Source organism: Tympanuchus pallidicinctus, unplaced genomic scaffold (assembly GCF_026119805.1).
Source record: "Tympanuchus pallidicinctus isolate F22 unplaced genomic scaffold, pur_lepc_1.0 scaffold3, whole genome shotgun sequence".
In the NCBI taxonomy this organism is placed as follows: domain Eukaryota; kingdom Metazoa; phylum Chordata; class Aves; order Galliformes; family Phasianidae; genus Tympanuchus; species Tympanuchus pallidicinctus.
In genome coordinates, this window is record NW_026294747.1 from 82,765,766 (window position 1) to 82,779,850 (window position 14,085).

Below are 14,085 nucleotides of genomic sequence, written 5' to 3' on the forward strand. Positions count from 1 at the left end.
CTCTGGCTGTCTCAACACTGACAAGCTTGGAAGAGGTATACATACAACTTCATCAATTTCCAATGATCAGTGAAGCACATGGAAATGGTTTGGAGAGACCTGATTTGTCATATAAAATATCAAAAAGGAGATCTAGTTAATAACAAGGGACCATATTTTCTCTACAGATGCTTTTAATAGAAAGACAATAGATGAGAAAGGATGTTAAAACAAAAACAAACAGAGGATGATTTGTCTTAACTTCTTACCAAACAAATTTTCTTGGTGCTAAGGACTGCTAAGGAGATGAAAACTCGACTAAAGATATACTTTTTGCTACAGGAAATTGCAATTCTTGCTCTGTTGCAGATGGAAAGATCCCACAGAAGTGTTCTCATTACAGTGAGGTTTTAGTTATCAATAAGTTCAAAACCGTTCAGCTAGAAAGGGAATGCAAATTAATGCAAGAGTATAAATAAAGAAAAAGTACAAATCAGACAAAACTGAAGTATTAACAAAATTGGCTTAAAAATTCAGTTTTCCTGAATTCTTCACATACTAATAGTACATGCCACCTTTCAAACTTACCTCTATAAAGCCCAAAGAAACCTTCATAGCGAAGCACTTTCTTGAAGCAATCAAAGCTGTTTTTATACATAAGTTCTCCCACAAAAGATCCTGTAGAGCGCTGGTTTTGCATACGAGTTTTTACCAAATCAATTGGGTAGACTGCAGTGGCTCCAACAGCTGCAAATAAAAATCAAGCTATATGAAAACAATGATTTTGCATTTGTGGTGTTTGATTGCAACTATCATCTTCCACATATATATCTCAGTGCTCAGACGTATCTTTTTTCTCAATATCATGTTCTGGATACAACTACCTACCACATATATAATTTCAACCAAAAGCATTTCTTGACGCTATTTCATTATTAACCTGATTCTTCTGAGACTGTTTTGGTGACAAATTAAGTAGAAATACCACCAGCAAACTCCAATTGCTCATAAATTCCAAAAGTACTGTAGACCAGATGATCTCTTCCACTGCCATCTTATAGTCGTGACATTAATTAGAAAGGGATTTCAAGGAAAAGATGGGAAAGTCTTCCACAAAGAAGGGGAAGTGGGAAAGGGGAAAAAGTACAAAAGGAAAACAGTGAAGATGAATACTCCTTTGCTCAGCCATGACTAACCTCCAGCAACTGAACCAAGGGCAAACCTGTACGCTGATTCTGCAATCTGGATGAGGACTGGTCGAGACACATCACCTGGAGCTTTCTGTCAAGACAGGATGAAAAATAAAAGGGAGGAAAAGTAAAATAATCAGAGTACTGCATTTCTTAAGAGAATATCTCAGGATCAGAAAGTCTATCAATACTTAGTAGAAATCCCAGAATGCACTGGAGAATTTGTCTTTATAATAAAATGTCTTATCCACGCATTTCCAAGCATCATATAGCATAGCCTCTTCAGTTTGGGATAGAAAAAACAAGAAAGACTGATGGTACAAGAAATTATACAACTCCAAAATCAAGAACTCAAATTCATACCTAACAGGGCACACATTATGCCTTATTGTCATGAATTTTCTACAGCTACAAGCAGCTCCAGTTTGGAATTTCTTTCTAGCATGGAAAAAATAGGTATCCCTATTATTTCTCAGGCTATCAAAGCACATATGCAAGCATTTGCTAAAGGACAGTGAGATTCCATAAAGCACTCCTACAATTTCATTTGCTCAGTCCGTGAGTTCAGATTCAACGTAATGAAAAGCAAATTCCAGAAGTGCTTGAAATTTAAAATCACTAGCTAATGAAGGAAAATAATGAGTGTAATAAAATTATGCAGAGGCCTTACATCTGCTACAACAACAGTTTTATAATCCTACTTTATTATGATACTAAGAGACAGCGTCCCCAAAGCAAAAATGGAAGAAGTTTTCCCTTTCACAATTGCATTTTACTGCCACCTATTGTAACTTATGTTACTTGATATTCAGACCAAGCTTTTAAATCCTTTAGGAGTCTTCTAGGAATAGATGGTCAATTTTTACAAGTCTACTCATCTGAATTCACCCAGCATAGTCAACATTTAGTCACCGCTCAAACTCACAAAAAACCGCCATGCTAGATACCGTCTTAGAGTCGCAGTGGGGTTGTCCAAGTGTAGGGGAAGGAGGAGAAGAAGAAAGAGAAGCAAAGGAGATGCATGTGTATACACATACACACACAGGCCTGGCTTACAGCCTGGTAGCCCTAAAAATGTAGCTTGCATCAACCCATTGTGGTCAAACTGGCGTCTCCACACAGACCCAGAGTAGGAAAAAAACCAACAAAAAAAACCCCACGGTTTCACAAGACACAAAGTCAAGACTGTCTTAAAATAGAGACAGAGAAAGAGAGAAACAGAGACGGTTAGTTTTAAATCTATCTGTATAGAAACTTGTATCATTAAAAAATATAACATATGCTACAATGACATGAAAAACTAAAAGCTCAGTAAGTTTGATATTTAAAGAACATTCCTGTTTCATTTTGCCTCTAACAGAACAAAAGTTCATTTTGTTAGACCACCAGGAGAAAGTCAATATCCTTCGGGCTTTGGTTATATAGTGAATATTTATGATTTTACTTAAACTGATGGTATGCTAAACATAATCCCTCCTATTTTCATACTCAGCAGAGCATTGAGCAAAGCAGAGGATACTCTGAAACCTTGAACCTGTGTGCATTTTCAGAACAAGGGTTGCCATTTAATATGCTAAATGCTGAATTTACTATCAATACTCAAGCAGGAAGTCTTTCCTCATTAAAAAGAACAGAGAGCAACAGAATCATGAAACATAAACAATTTAATTAGGTATACTTCTAATATTTACTGAATGGCTGGATTACACTCATATATTTTTACCTTTCCAAAGTAAATTACATTTAACCAGTCAAAATGCATCCCAAGAGAAATGGGCACAGAGATAAGAAAAAAAAGGCATGATGCACATTAAAAACTGAATTCTAACAAGAAGATACACCTCACAGATACTGTAGAGTAACTCAGTAATCTGAGAACACAGAAGGACGTAGGCTCTCTCTCTAACACCGGAACCAGAACACAATACATAATAGCGTCTTACCAGTTCCTTTTCTTACCTGTCTCTGAGCCTCAGCCAGGTTGTAGGGCAACGTTCCTTCCTCCAGAGGAGCAATTCTTTCAATGTCAGCTAATGTCATACGCCTGAGGAAATTAATTCAGCTTAGCAACTGCTAGGAGATGTGTTTTTGGATCACAAGGAGTTATCTGCATTTGACCACTATACCACACCCTTCTGCTCCCTACCACCACCTCCCCCTCCTTCAGAAAACATGAGAGGAGGAAGGGAAAAAGGGAAGGATAGACAATTCTTCACTTACCCCCGTGGCTCATATAAATCTGCTAACTGAAACAAGATGTCTACTTCCATGGGTGTAACCTGACCAAATTTCTGAGCTGCCAGAACAAACTCCTCTGCAAGAGAATAGAAATACAGAAGAGAAACAAAAATTGTTAAACCAGATACAAGTAATCCAGCGTACCTTACACTTACTTTGAATTAAGCAGAAGATGCTAATAGTGGAAAAGAAAAAGACAAAGGGAAGGAAAAGAAGTGACCCACCATAAAAGGGTTTCTGCCACTAAATAAATGTATGTTTGAAACGGTATATCCACCATGTAAACAAGTACTACTCTCTGGTCTTGAAGCTGAGTACTATCAGTAGGAGTGAGGATATCTGACATACGGTATCAATCAGTTGTGGGTCACAGGGAAAAAAAAAGGAAAAGAAAAAAAATCAAGAGTTAAGAGATGTGGAACATTTTATGCATAGTCCCAGTAGGCCGCATTAATGAAACTCTGGCACTGCACAGGGAATTCTCTATAAAGAGGTTAGATATAGCAGATAACATCTTGTTCCAAGCTTGTCGATCGGCATACTGTGCTGCCAATACAAGTTCATGGAATTCTTCAACTACCCTTGAAGGTCACTTTAATAGGCAGCCAATTTGGCAGGCGTCCTAGGAAGTTTTCTTAAACTTTTAAATATCTTTACATACTTTCCTCACCCTGCCCCCACTGGCAGTTTACTGGGACCTTTTTCTGACTGAAACAAAATGAAAAACCTGGAGGGTGGACTCCAACAGGAGCGTACAAAACTGAATGGTGTGCCGAGGAATACTAACAAAGCAGGCTTTCTCTTCCTCCCATTGATTTAAAAGCATACAGAGGAGATCTTCCCCTCCACCCACCCAAAGCAAATGCCCATGGAAATTTCCAGATTGCAAACATTTATACAAACCCTTAGTGACTTCCACATCTTTTCTATTTCCAGCCAGAGTACTGTAGATCTTTCTAATGAGCTCCATGTTGTTAAGGAGAGAATTAAATCCATTAAAATAGGAAAAGCTGACCTGATGAGAAGTGGTACCACCAGCAGCCTACAATGCAGAAAGTAAAAGTAGAAAAAAGTGCTATTAAATTAAGAAAAATCTTAAAATAAAGATTTTCAAACAAAGTTATTTTTACAAGAGTGAGGGTATAAAAGGATTTTTTTTTTAAATAATGTAAAATAAAGAAAACTATGAAAGATTCTTATGTTACTGAAACTAATCATGACCAGAATGTAAAACTCTCCCCATCCTACAAACCTAAACAAATACATATGCAGGATTATAACAACATAACCAGTAGTAATTTACAAAGTTCAAGTTTCAGTGCTGTTTCAGTTGGAAATGTTTTATAAGTTGGCTTATTTCTAGTAATGAGGAAATCTACTTCTACATGTAAAGTATATTACTATATAGAAAATCTCAACAAAATCAAAACATATTTTGAAAGAGGTCAACTCGAACATTTAAATTCACATGCATTTCAAGTTGTGAAAAAATAGCAGTAAGCTCTCAGGCTTGTATCAGCAGTCAAACCAAATGGAAACAACAAGGTTTGCAAAGCTGCTCATTCTCAAATGAGAACCGAACTTAAGCCTTTATTTTGAAGTGGTCTTGGGCCTACACACAGAAAAAGAAACTGGATCAGTTCACTAAGTACGAGATTGATGGACTACAAAATTTCTGAAAATAATGCTTAAGCTTGTCAAAATTTAGTTGACCTTGAGGCAGAATCAAAAAATCTCATATGACCCAGGAAAGCTGCTAACAAGATTGGAAACAGAAGGGAGGAAGAAGGTCTGAGAAATCACTGTCAGTCCACAAGTCTTCTGGCTATGCTTTTTACTCTATGCTTCTTTCAGTATTCTGCCCAGTTTGCAGTTCTCATCATTTTACATATCTCCCTGGAATTCTCTCTTACAAATCAAAGAAGAAAAGACTTCTTTAAACCTGGATAAAGCCAGACTTCAGATCACTTGGAAAGACTTGCTACAAATTCCCAAGATTAGAAACTGTGGTCAAAACCAAATGTGCCTTTTTTTTTTTTTCCCCTTTAGTGAATAATATTTAAGTTGGCCTATCATGATGTATTATAATGTGATAGTTGTAAGAGAAGTTCATGCTCTCCGAGAAACAGAGTTCATGAAAGACAAATCTTATGTGTGCTGGAAGATCATTCTTAAAAACAAAACAAAAACCTAGAGATTTTACTTGGGAGAAATGGTAGAAAATTAATTACTAAAAATTACAGAAAAACAAAAACATTTTGCTTAATGGACAACAGAAATAGAATCATGTCTAGAAAACAAGAAAACATCCAATAAAAAATAAAATGCATTTCAAGCTGACAAAAGCATACATTAAAGTGTACCAACAATCAGTCAGTAGTGAATATCCTTGGGTGATGTTGCAGTTCTTACACTGCCACAGGTGTTTGGACACTCAGAACTGAAATTGCAATGCAAGTCCTTTGAGGATGACATCCCAAATGGGATGTAAAGGGTTGGTTGTTTCTAACCCAAAATATTTGACACAGCCCACTATAAAAGAATGACCAGAAATAGTCAGGTAAACTCCACATTTGTAGGCCCCACAACAGCCCATCTACTTGCTTTGTCTCATGTTTCAGGAAACCAGTGGAGCTGAGAATTTATATTCTGTAATGAGGGATAACTTCTATATGCATAGATAATTTTTGCTGAGCTTAAAAAAATGCACCTGTAACATGGATCAGTGGTCAAACTACATAAAAAATGGATCTCAATCTTGGATTCCATGATTTCCCAATGATGTTACCAGAGCTACTCACAGCAACTAGACATTCTTCAACAAATGGTGTCAGCATGTGTGGTCGGATAGTGACCATAATGTCCCTGAAGTCCATAGCTGTGACTCTTCCAGCCTGAGTATTGTCTCGCTGCACAAAAGCTTGTTTTGCATGTTCTAATTGTATCTCCTGAAAAGATACGTTAAAAAAAAGTTAGCTTCAGAATTATTACTGTAACAGATTTATTTGATGCAATCCTACAGAATATCTCACACTTAACAAAACATGATTACATGTAACCCCTTCAATTGATACAGTGTGTATAGCTCTCTGCCTTTTCCATTTGTAGCATAAATGGCCTCTGTCATTGAGCTCAGTACCAAAAACAACAGCCATGACTTCTCTGCTCCGTGGGCATTAAGTCATGCTGTTCAAACTGAGAAACAGAGGGCATATATCAACAAACCAGTAGAGGTAATCTCCCATGTGTGAACATTGAAGTGTTCCAGGATGTGCATTATCCAGTTTATTGTGTGTGTCATTACAAAACAAAATATGTTCTGTAAAACTCTTCACTGCTGGTAGAGTATGGTAAGAGATTTCTGCTATGACTTTCAATAATCCTGAAAGTACTCACTCAAAAAGCATTCTCATCTAAAATATTTTTATTTATCTATTAAAGACAATCACTGTTTAATTTAACTCTTGATATCGAGACTGTGTAAAGATTGCTTCTCCATATTTCAGCATTAGTAACAGACAGAGACCTAAAACAAGCATCATCTATTGCAACCACCTCATAACCTGTTTGTGATTCAGACGTAACGCTGAGAAACGAGAGGGCAGAAAAAAAAGACTTTATATCTCCCAAAAATGTGTGTCTTTTTCACTGTGGCCTTTGCCCTTTCTTCATCAATTACTATTAGAGCACTTTGTTATCTTTTAATTAAAAGGAACAATCCTGCACAGATGGTAACTTAATAATACATATCAATGTTTTGTCTAGTTCTACGAGCTTGCTAAAACCAGAATTACATGTTGGTCATGCAGTCTGACTTACCAATCAGTATTTCTCTACCAAGTGGGACAAAATAAATCATTACCATGTCCCTCCTTCCAATTTCAAGCCTTGTAAAAGCTTCTTCACTGGAAACTCTGTGCTAAGTCTGAATGAATTTTAATAATCAGTTACTCAGGAAATTGAATCACTGCAGAAGTATGTCAGCAGTACTAGACCAAGTCTTGCAGTGGACAATGGCACTATCCTATTACTTTCACTCTATTTCCAAATACACACAAAGACCTGTTAAGCCAAGACTTGCAGTAGCCAAGAACCAAAAGCAAGATGTATTCACAGAATACAATCTCCTGAAAATTGGTATTTTTCTTACAGCAACATTTAGTGGAATTTATAGAGAAAGGCCAAAAGCCAATCCAACAATCATAAGTCCACATCCACAGGACGTCTACAGCCACCGCTCAGCCTTACGCTCATTCACTCCAGTCTGCAGCCACCAATGCATGCTGCCATTCAAACCATTTTTTGTCTTTTCATTTCAGACTCCAGCTTCTCTAATTTCAGTCTTAACTCATAATTAAAACACTATTTATTGAAATAAAAGGTATGAAGAAAACTAATAACTTAAGCAGAAGGTAAAGGGGAAGGGGAGAGACAGGAAAAGACTGATCAGTATTTCAACTATGCACTTCATTCACAGAATTATTCAGAAATTTCTGCTTTTAATAAGAAATGCTTGTGAAGGTTGTAATTCGAAGTGTTACAGTCTAAATTCTGTCATACTTCCTTTACATTACAGCCCCTTATGTGGATGTGTTACAACTGAGCAATCCAGCTGGATGTAGCTATGTAAGCTCCTGTCTCATTGCAATTCTGACTACAGTTTCAACAGAGTTTGAAAGCAAGAAATTTAGGGAGGTTTACAGTGGGAAGAGCACTACCATGCAAAACAACTTGTCAGCTTAAGGCAGACAGCTAATTCAGTAGGCACAGAGCTCTGAAGAGGAGTTAAGTGTATTAACTTCCATTCCTAACTACTCACTACTTAGTGGATGGAAACAGAAAAAATGAACAAAAATATGAACAAATTAACAACAAAAAAAAAAGTCATCTAATGGTAGCATCACTAAAAAAAAATAAATTGAATCTACCAGAAGGACTACATGAGAAACCGAATTCTGCTTTCTTCTCTCTCTTTTTCTCTCTCATTCAATTTATTTTAACCACTGCAGTTGCTGGCAGTCCCACGCTGGCAGAACTCAGCACTAAAATGCAATAAAAACCCTGGCACACCATTTGCAGAACACAAGTCCAGCCTGCTACCACCTGTGCACATCAGCCTGCAAGCTGGGAGCTATGTCTCCCTGTTGGTAGGACCTGGGGTGGGGGTAATGTCATAGCCACAGAAGGAAAGCAGGGCTCACATTCCAGAGACACATGTAAAGGGCATGTTTGTTGTCATCACCCAGATAATTACAAAAAGGCTGTTAGTACTACAATCAAGAAGGAGTCAAACGATCTCATTCTTCCCTTGCTGATGCGATATCTTTCCATCTTCTTGGTACATGTGGAACTAACTAGAGAGGATTATCCCACATGCTCAAAGTGATCCAGGACACAGTGCTTAGCTGCAAAAAGACAGCAAGACAAAGGTCTGAATAGGATGAGGTCAGCCTTCCATAGCTCTCTATCCACATCTTCTCTTTAGTTCAGAAATGAAATGGCTTAAGCAGACCACAAATGGCTACTGAAGGCTCATCCCACCTTCATGGTAAGGTAGGCTCTCTTAGGCTACTTAGGTTGTTTTGAGCTGAGCAAAGCACTGTTTTGTTCCAGTTGCACACACAGAAGGAAGCATAAGGACCTTCTGTTATATAACATTCCCAAGAGGTGAACAATACACTGATGTACATGTGTGAGAATTTTTGGATTCATTATATGGAAACAAGACTCAGTCTCATAACTAAATGTCTCATACAAAATCTGCCACAAAACAGGCAGATGTCACTCCTTTAATAACTAGATATTGTATACCAACACAATAAATTCCTTAAAGTGTTTAGCACAAAAGAAAGGCCATCTGTTCCATCTGACTCTGAGTCTGAAAGTTAAGACACTTCACAGCATGATTAACTGTGCTTCAAAATGAGGCTCAGCAGCAACTAGCAATTTATCAGGGAAATTTGATGATATTCTTAACTCTACCTATGCTGTGTACGTGCAATCATATAAAAAATGCCACCTTAAAATAAACCGAAAAAATAAAGCAAATCTGTAACATCTAGAGATGCTCCACAATCTCCAGAAACATTTGTTTCACCTATTTCTGTCCAATATTGCTTACCGAGACAGATCATGTTTAAAAAATAATACAATCCTCATTGTTTTGCATTATGAATTACACATTCTAAAGAATTTTCTCTGACTAGATTTTTTGTAAACCTAGATATACTCAAGCAGTGCATTTTCTCCTTTGATGATGCAAGTCCAAAATTCCCTCAGCTCAAATAAGACTGTGAAAAATTAATTTGCACATCATGGTAGGCATGCTGGCACCAGAACATTTGTGAAATTATTTTCCATCTAGACATTTTATCTGAGCTTTCAGTTACAGCTCATTATAAACTTCATTACTTTCCAGTTAGATAGAAACTATGCTCGGGTTCCATTCCAATGGATCTACAAGGCACCAGATGCAGCACAGTCCTTTCTGTTGGAGTAGATCCTTGGGTGTCAATTATAAAGAGTACTACTTCATCAACTAATATGTTAGGCATGAATAAATTTCCAGATAATGTGGAAATTGAATTAGCAAGTCCACATTGAAGCATACATTAAAATCCATTCTGCAGAATAGATTTCACATGCTGGGAAAGGGGCCAATGTTACGCTTCATGAAGCAGACTTGTCATTTAAGTGATAATGGAACATGACTATATCCAAACAGATACAGATGTGACTGATATGTAGCAGAGATATCTGGGCTAATTTTAAGCTAGCAAAATTAGAAGCAGGGAAAAACAACACACCTTGAGCTCACGGTTGATACAGATAGATTGTTATGTGTATTCGAGCTAAGTACCTCAGAGGCTACACTTTTGGACACCTCACTGTTACTGTAGAAAAAAAAGGGATGACTGGATATATATACCCAGAATCACAATCAAAAACCCTTCTTATTTAAAGCCAGAAGAGATCTGTCTTGCCCGTGGATTAAATATAGTAATGTTACTTACCAAGTAGTTTCAGCTTTGCCAGAAGTAATGATTAGCCCAAACGTTACAACAGATAATGAATATGTAACAACTTTATGTGGCATAATAGGATCCAACATGAATGAATTTGACTCTGTGTGCATCGTTTCGTTAGAAGTGGCAAATTACATTGTACTTACAAAGCAGTACCTGAAGTGCCTTACAGAACCATCTGGTCCACATTAAGAGCAATGTAAAGAGCATTCATAAATCAGGAATGCAGAGAGGTAATCTGCTATCCACTGTGTTCTCCTGCTGTCTAAGGTGCAAGGTCTAGACATCAGAACAAGGGGACTGACTGACTCATGCACACACAGAATGTCAGAAAGGCTGAGTAGCGAAGGTTACATAACTTAAAGGGAGGTTTATATATGTCTGTATATTAACTCTCCAATTTATGCTGAGAGTCATTTCTGTGCCCAAACTTCACTGTTTAATATAACGTTGCGAAGCAAGAGTCAGTAAGGAAATGTGTTTCAAAGTTTCACAGTTCTAGAAAATTAGTAAACAGATATACCCAATCTGTGGCTGACTGAGCATCCTAACAAACTGTACAGATAACAGTCAGCTTTGTTTCAGCAGTTTTCAGACAATTAACTTGCTTGAAAGTCCCTGATGTCTGCAATAGTGCTGAGATCAACTTTGTAAGCACCCACAGAACTTTTCCTCAATGCAACTCACCTCTCTATAGGGTATCCAGAATTATCAATCTTTCTATCAATCTTACTCTCCATGTTTATGCTCATCCTTCCTCTTTCTGTCATATGGGGAACATGACCAACAGGTTTGTCTGGCTCAAGAGGACTGCTGTGTTCCAACAGTGATGCATGTGTGTATATGAGTTAAGGCTGATTGTAATTCATCAAAATCAAGATACGTACCCAGGGCTCATTATGTATGGAAGGAGGTACTGGAACACCACATCATGAGATCACAGCATTACTTTTTTTTTTTTTTTAAGCAACATATTCACTCTTTTATCCCAAAGTTCTAGTCTACTGTTCAGCTGCAGAATTGGTCTACCTCTTAGCTACTTTGGACTTGCAGCAGTCAATACAAAGCTTAAGGAAATACAACTTAGTCATGTGATACCTGACGTCCTCTTCATACAAAATTAATTAGGCTCTGCTCTACAAAGTCAATTTGAAACATTTGTCTCAATAGCATTAGCTTAATTATTCCTCATCAAAATGATACCACCTCCTACTGTGAACTAACACACTTGTGTAAACAAGAAAAAAAGAAACCTTGCAGTCTTCAAGCAGTTTCCCATTTTAAAACTCTCCAGTGTAAATACTAATATAGGCATTAAGTATTCAGAAGGAATACAAATAAGAATCTCACGTCTTTCACCACTTCAAGAATCACTTTTCCTACTGCAGAGTATTTTTGACAGTAGTGCTGAAATGCAGATAAACTGTTTATTTTTTTACTAGCACAATATTTTGCTTTCTCTAACAGAGTACCACAAAGTGTGAATAGGCAAAAATTCCTTGTAAAAGAAAGATTGTATTTTATTCTTTATATACCTCAAGAAAAACTAGGTAGTATTTCCCTTTCTTAAATTCAAAATTTAGGAAAACAAGGAAACAAATGTGTGGAAAGGGCTTGCAGTAAAACACTATCTTATTGGACATCAACACTGAATTAAATACTAATTTAGTAAACATGCTATTTCCACATGTAAGTATTTCTTAATATCAGTCTTGTCAGTGGGTCTAAAAAGTTCAATGCTGTTACATACCATACTTTGACTCATTCAATATAGGAAATTTTCAAAATTTGAGGTAGAAGTTTTTGATTTCATGTCTTCATCTACATGACTTTCTGCATGCTGACAATTAATAAAAAAAGAAAGAAACACCTGGCAAAAATCAGCTGTTTTACCATTACATTACCCTATTAATGAACAATATTAAAATCTGGCACTTCAATTGCAAAAGCCCACATGTCCTTTCTTGCAGCTTTCCTAGCAGCACAGTATTTTGCAATCTTTGAATCATTTTAATTTTGACAAACTTTATTGTACAAGACCCACCAGCAAAAACTGGGTGAACTCTGGATACGTTAGGTGTCTTTTTCTATCCTTTCCAAAATGCAGCTGTACGAACTCTGAATTCCAGTTAAATGGAATGTGCTGATGAATCGTGGTCTGGCCAAAAACTTGCTTAGCATCCTCTGGGAAGAAAAGAAAAACGTTAATAATAAAATAGCAATAGAGATGAGCATATATTTATACAAGATAAACAATCACGATATTTTTTAACCTGAAAGCAATACTGTTTCATATGAATCAGTAACATATTGCAAAGAAAACCTAATTTTCTTTATTAAACAAAATCATGGTAAATGAAAAGTTTTGAAATCTTCATAAATGCAATCTCTTGGATAGTCTTATTCGTGGACTAGCCCAGTATATGATCAGAAGAGACTCAACTAAATATTCTAAAGTTTCAAAGTGAAGCAAGAAAGGAATAAAAGATAATTTATAAAAAGTTGACCAAAGCTAACTAATATTCAACATAATCTTTTCTAACTGGTAACAACAAATGATCTTTTGTATTATTCTAAGAGTTGTTCACATTCAAACAAAGCAGCTTACTACAACACCAGCATTCAAGATCCACTTTTCTGCAGTTACCTTACAGGAATAATTGCATGTGGATCAGGGGATGAAGGGACATGGCAGATAGAACACAATCCTATCAAAACCTTCAACAAAAAGCAGACTTCAACAGACCCTGCTTTGTTATGAGGTGCAGCGTGATGAAGTTTCTTAAACTACACCTTAATGCAAGGTTGATAGTTTAGCCTAGCAACCTAACTGAACTATCAGTTATTATGGGCTTAGCAGATTTTCTGGTAGTACATTGCATTTTTGGTAAACAAAAGCTGTTTGAAAGTTGTCAATTTGTATAATCAGCTGTAAGGGCAGTATGTTGCTGGAATTGGACTGTACATATTTTAACTCACAAAAACAGCAACAAGATCTGAGGAAATACCCGCCTTTTAGACAGGTCTCTCCCACAGTGAAGCCCACTTCAATGCAAGAGCAAAAGTCATCTCAGCCAAAAACAAATGGCAAACACATCTGCCAAAGACAAGCTCAAAGTCAGAGGGTTCCCAGCTGCTGAATACCTTCCTAATATCTGCATGAGCCCCCTAGCAAAGTCAGCCAGGAGCCAGCTCTCATCTCCTGCTTGCTCCTGCAGGCAGGGAGAGCTGGTTCCCAGGAGACACTCCCTACCCACAGAGAGGGCCAGGAGGTGCCTTCCCGCTCCCTTCACACTTTGCAGAAGACCAGGAACCCAAACTCTCGGCTCCTGTCTGTCTGTGAACAGGAGAGCTGGATGCCAGTTCCCAGGCGTGACCAGGGCCTGGAGGCAAGGAAAGCAGCACGGCTTTGTGCAGGCCTGCCTGCAGAAGAAGCTGGAAGCTACCTCCTTGGAGCCAGCTCCCCTCAAGGCCTACGAGCTGTCTTCCAGCTCACCTCAGCACCACAAGCAAAGTGGGAGCCAACTCCTTGGAGCCATGAGGTCTTGCCTCCTGCGAAGCATGAGTTCTGGCTCAGTCTATGACAGTCAAGCACAACAGCTCTGCTGGCCTGGGGAAACCCAGCCAGGACAAAATTCCCCACTTTAAGCCAA

At 37.6% G+C, this 14,085-nt stretch overlaps 1 protein-coding gene across 3 annotated transcripts in view; it reads right to left on the bottom strand.

The window, feature by feature from the left end:
* SLC25A13 (solute carrier family 25 member 13) overlaps positions 1–14,085 on the bottom strand; it is a 92,243-nt gene that overhangs the window by 35,795 nt on the left and 42,363 nt on the right. For all 3 annotated transcript variants that reach the window (XM_052692388.1, XM_052692387.1, XM_052692389.1), the window contains 7 exons: positions 12,477–12,616; positions 6,209–6,355; positions 4,311–4,449; positions 3,390–3,483; positions 3,129–3,213; positions 1,176–1,260; positions 568–726 (listed from right to left, as the gene is read on the bottom strand). In XM_052692388.1, the coding sequence (XP_052548348.1) occupies positions 568–726; positions 1,176–1,260; positions 3,129–3,213; positions 3,390–3,483; positions 4,311–4,449; positions 6,209–6,355; positions 12,477–12,616 (849 nt within the window). The remainder of the gene's footprint in view (positions 1–567; positions 727–1,175; positions 1,261–3,128; positions 3,214–3,389; positions 3,484–4,310; positions 4,450–6,208; positions 6,356–12,476; positions 12,617–14,085) is intronic.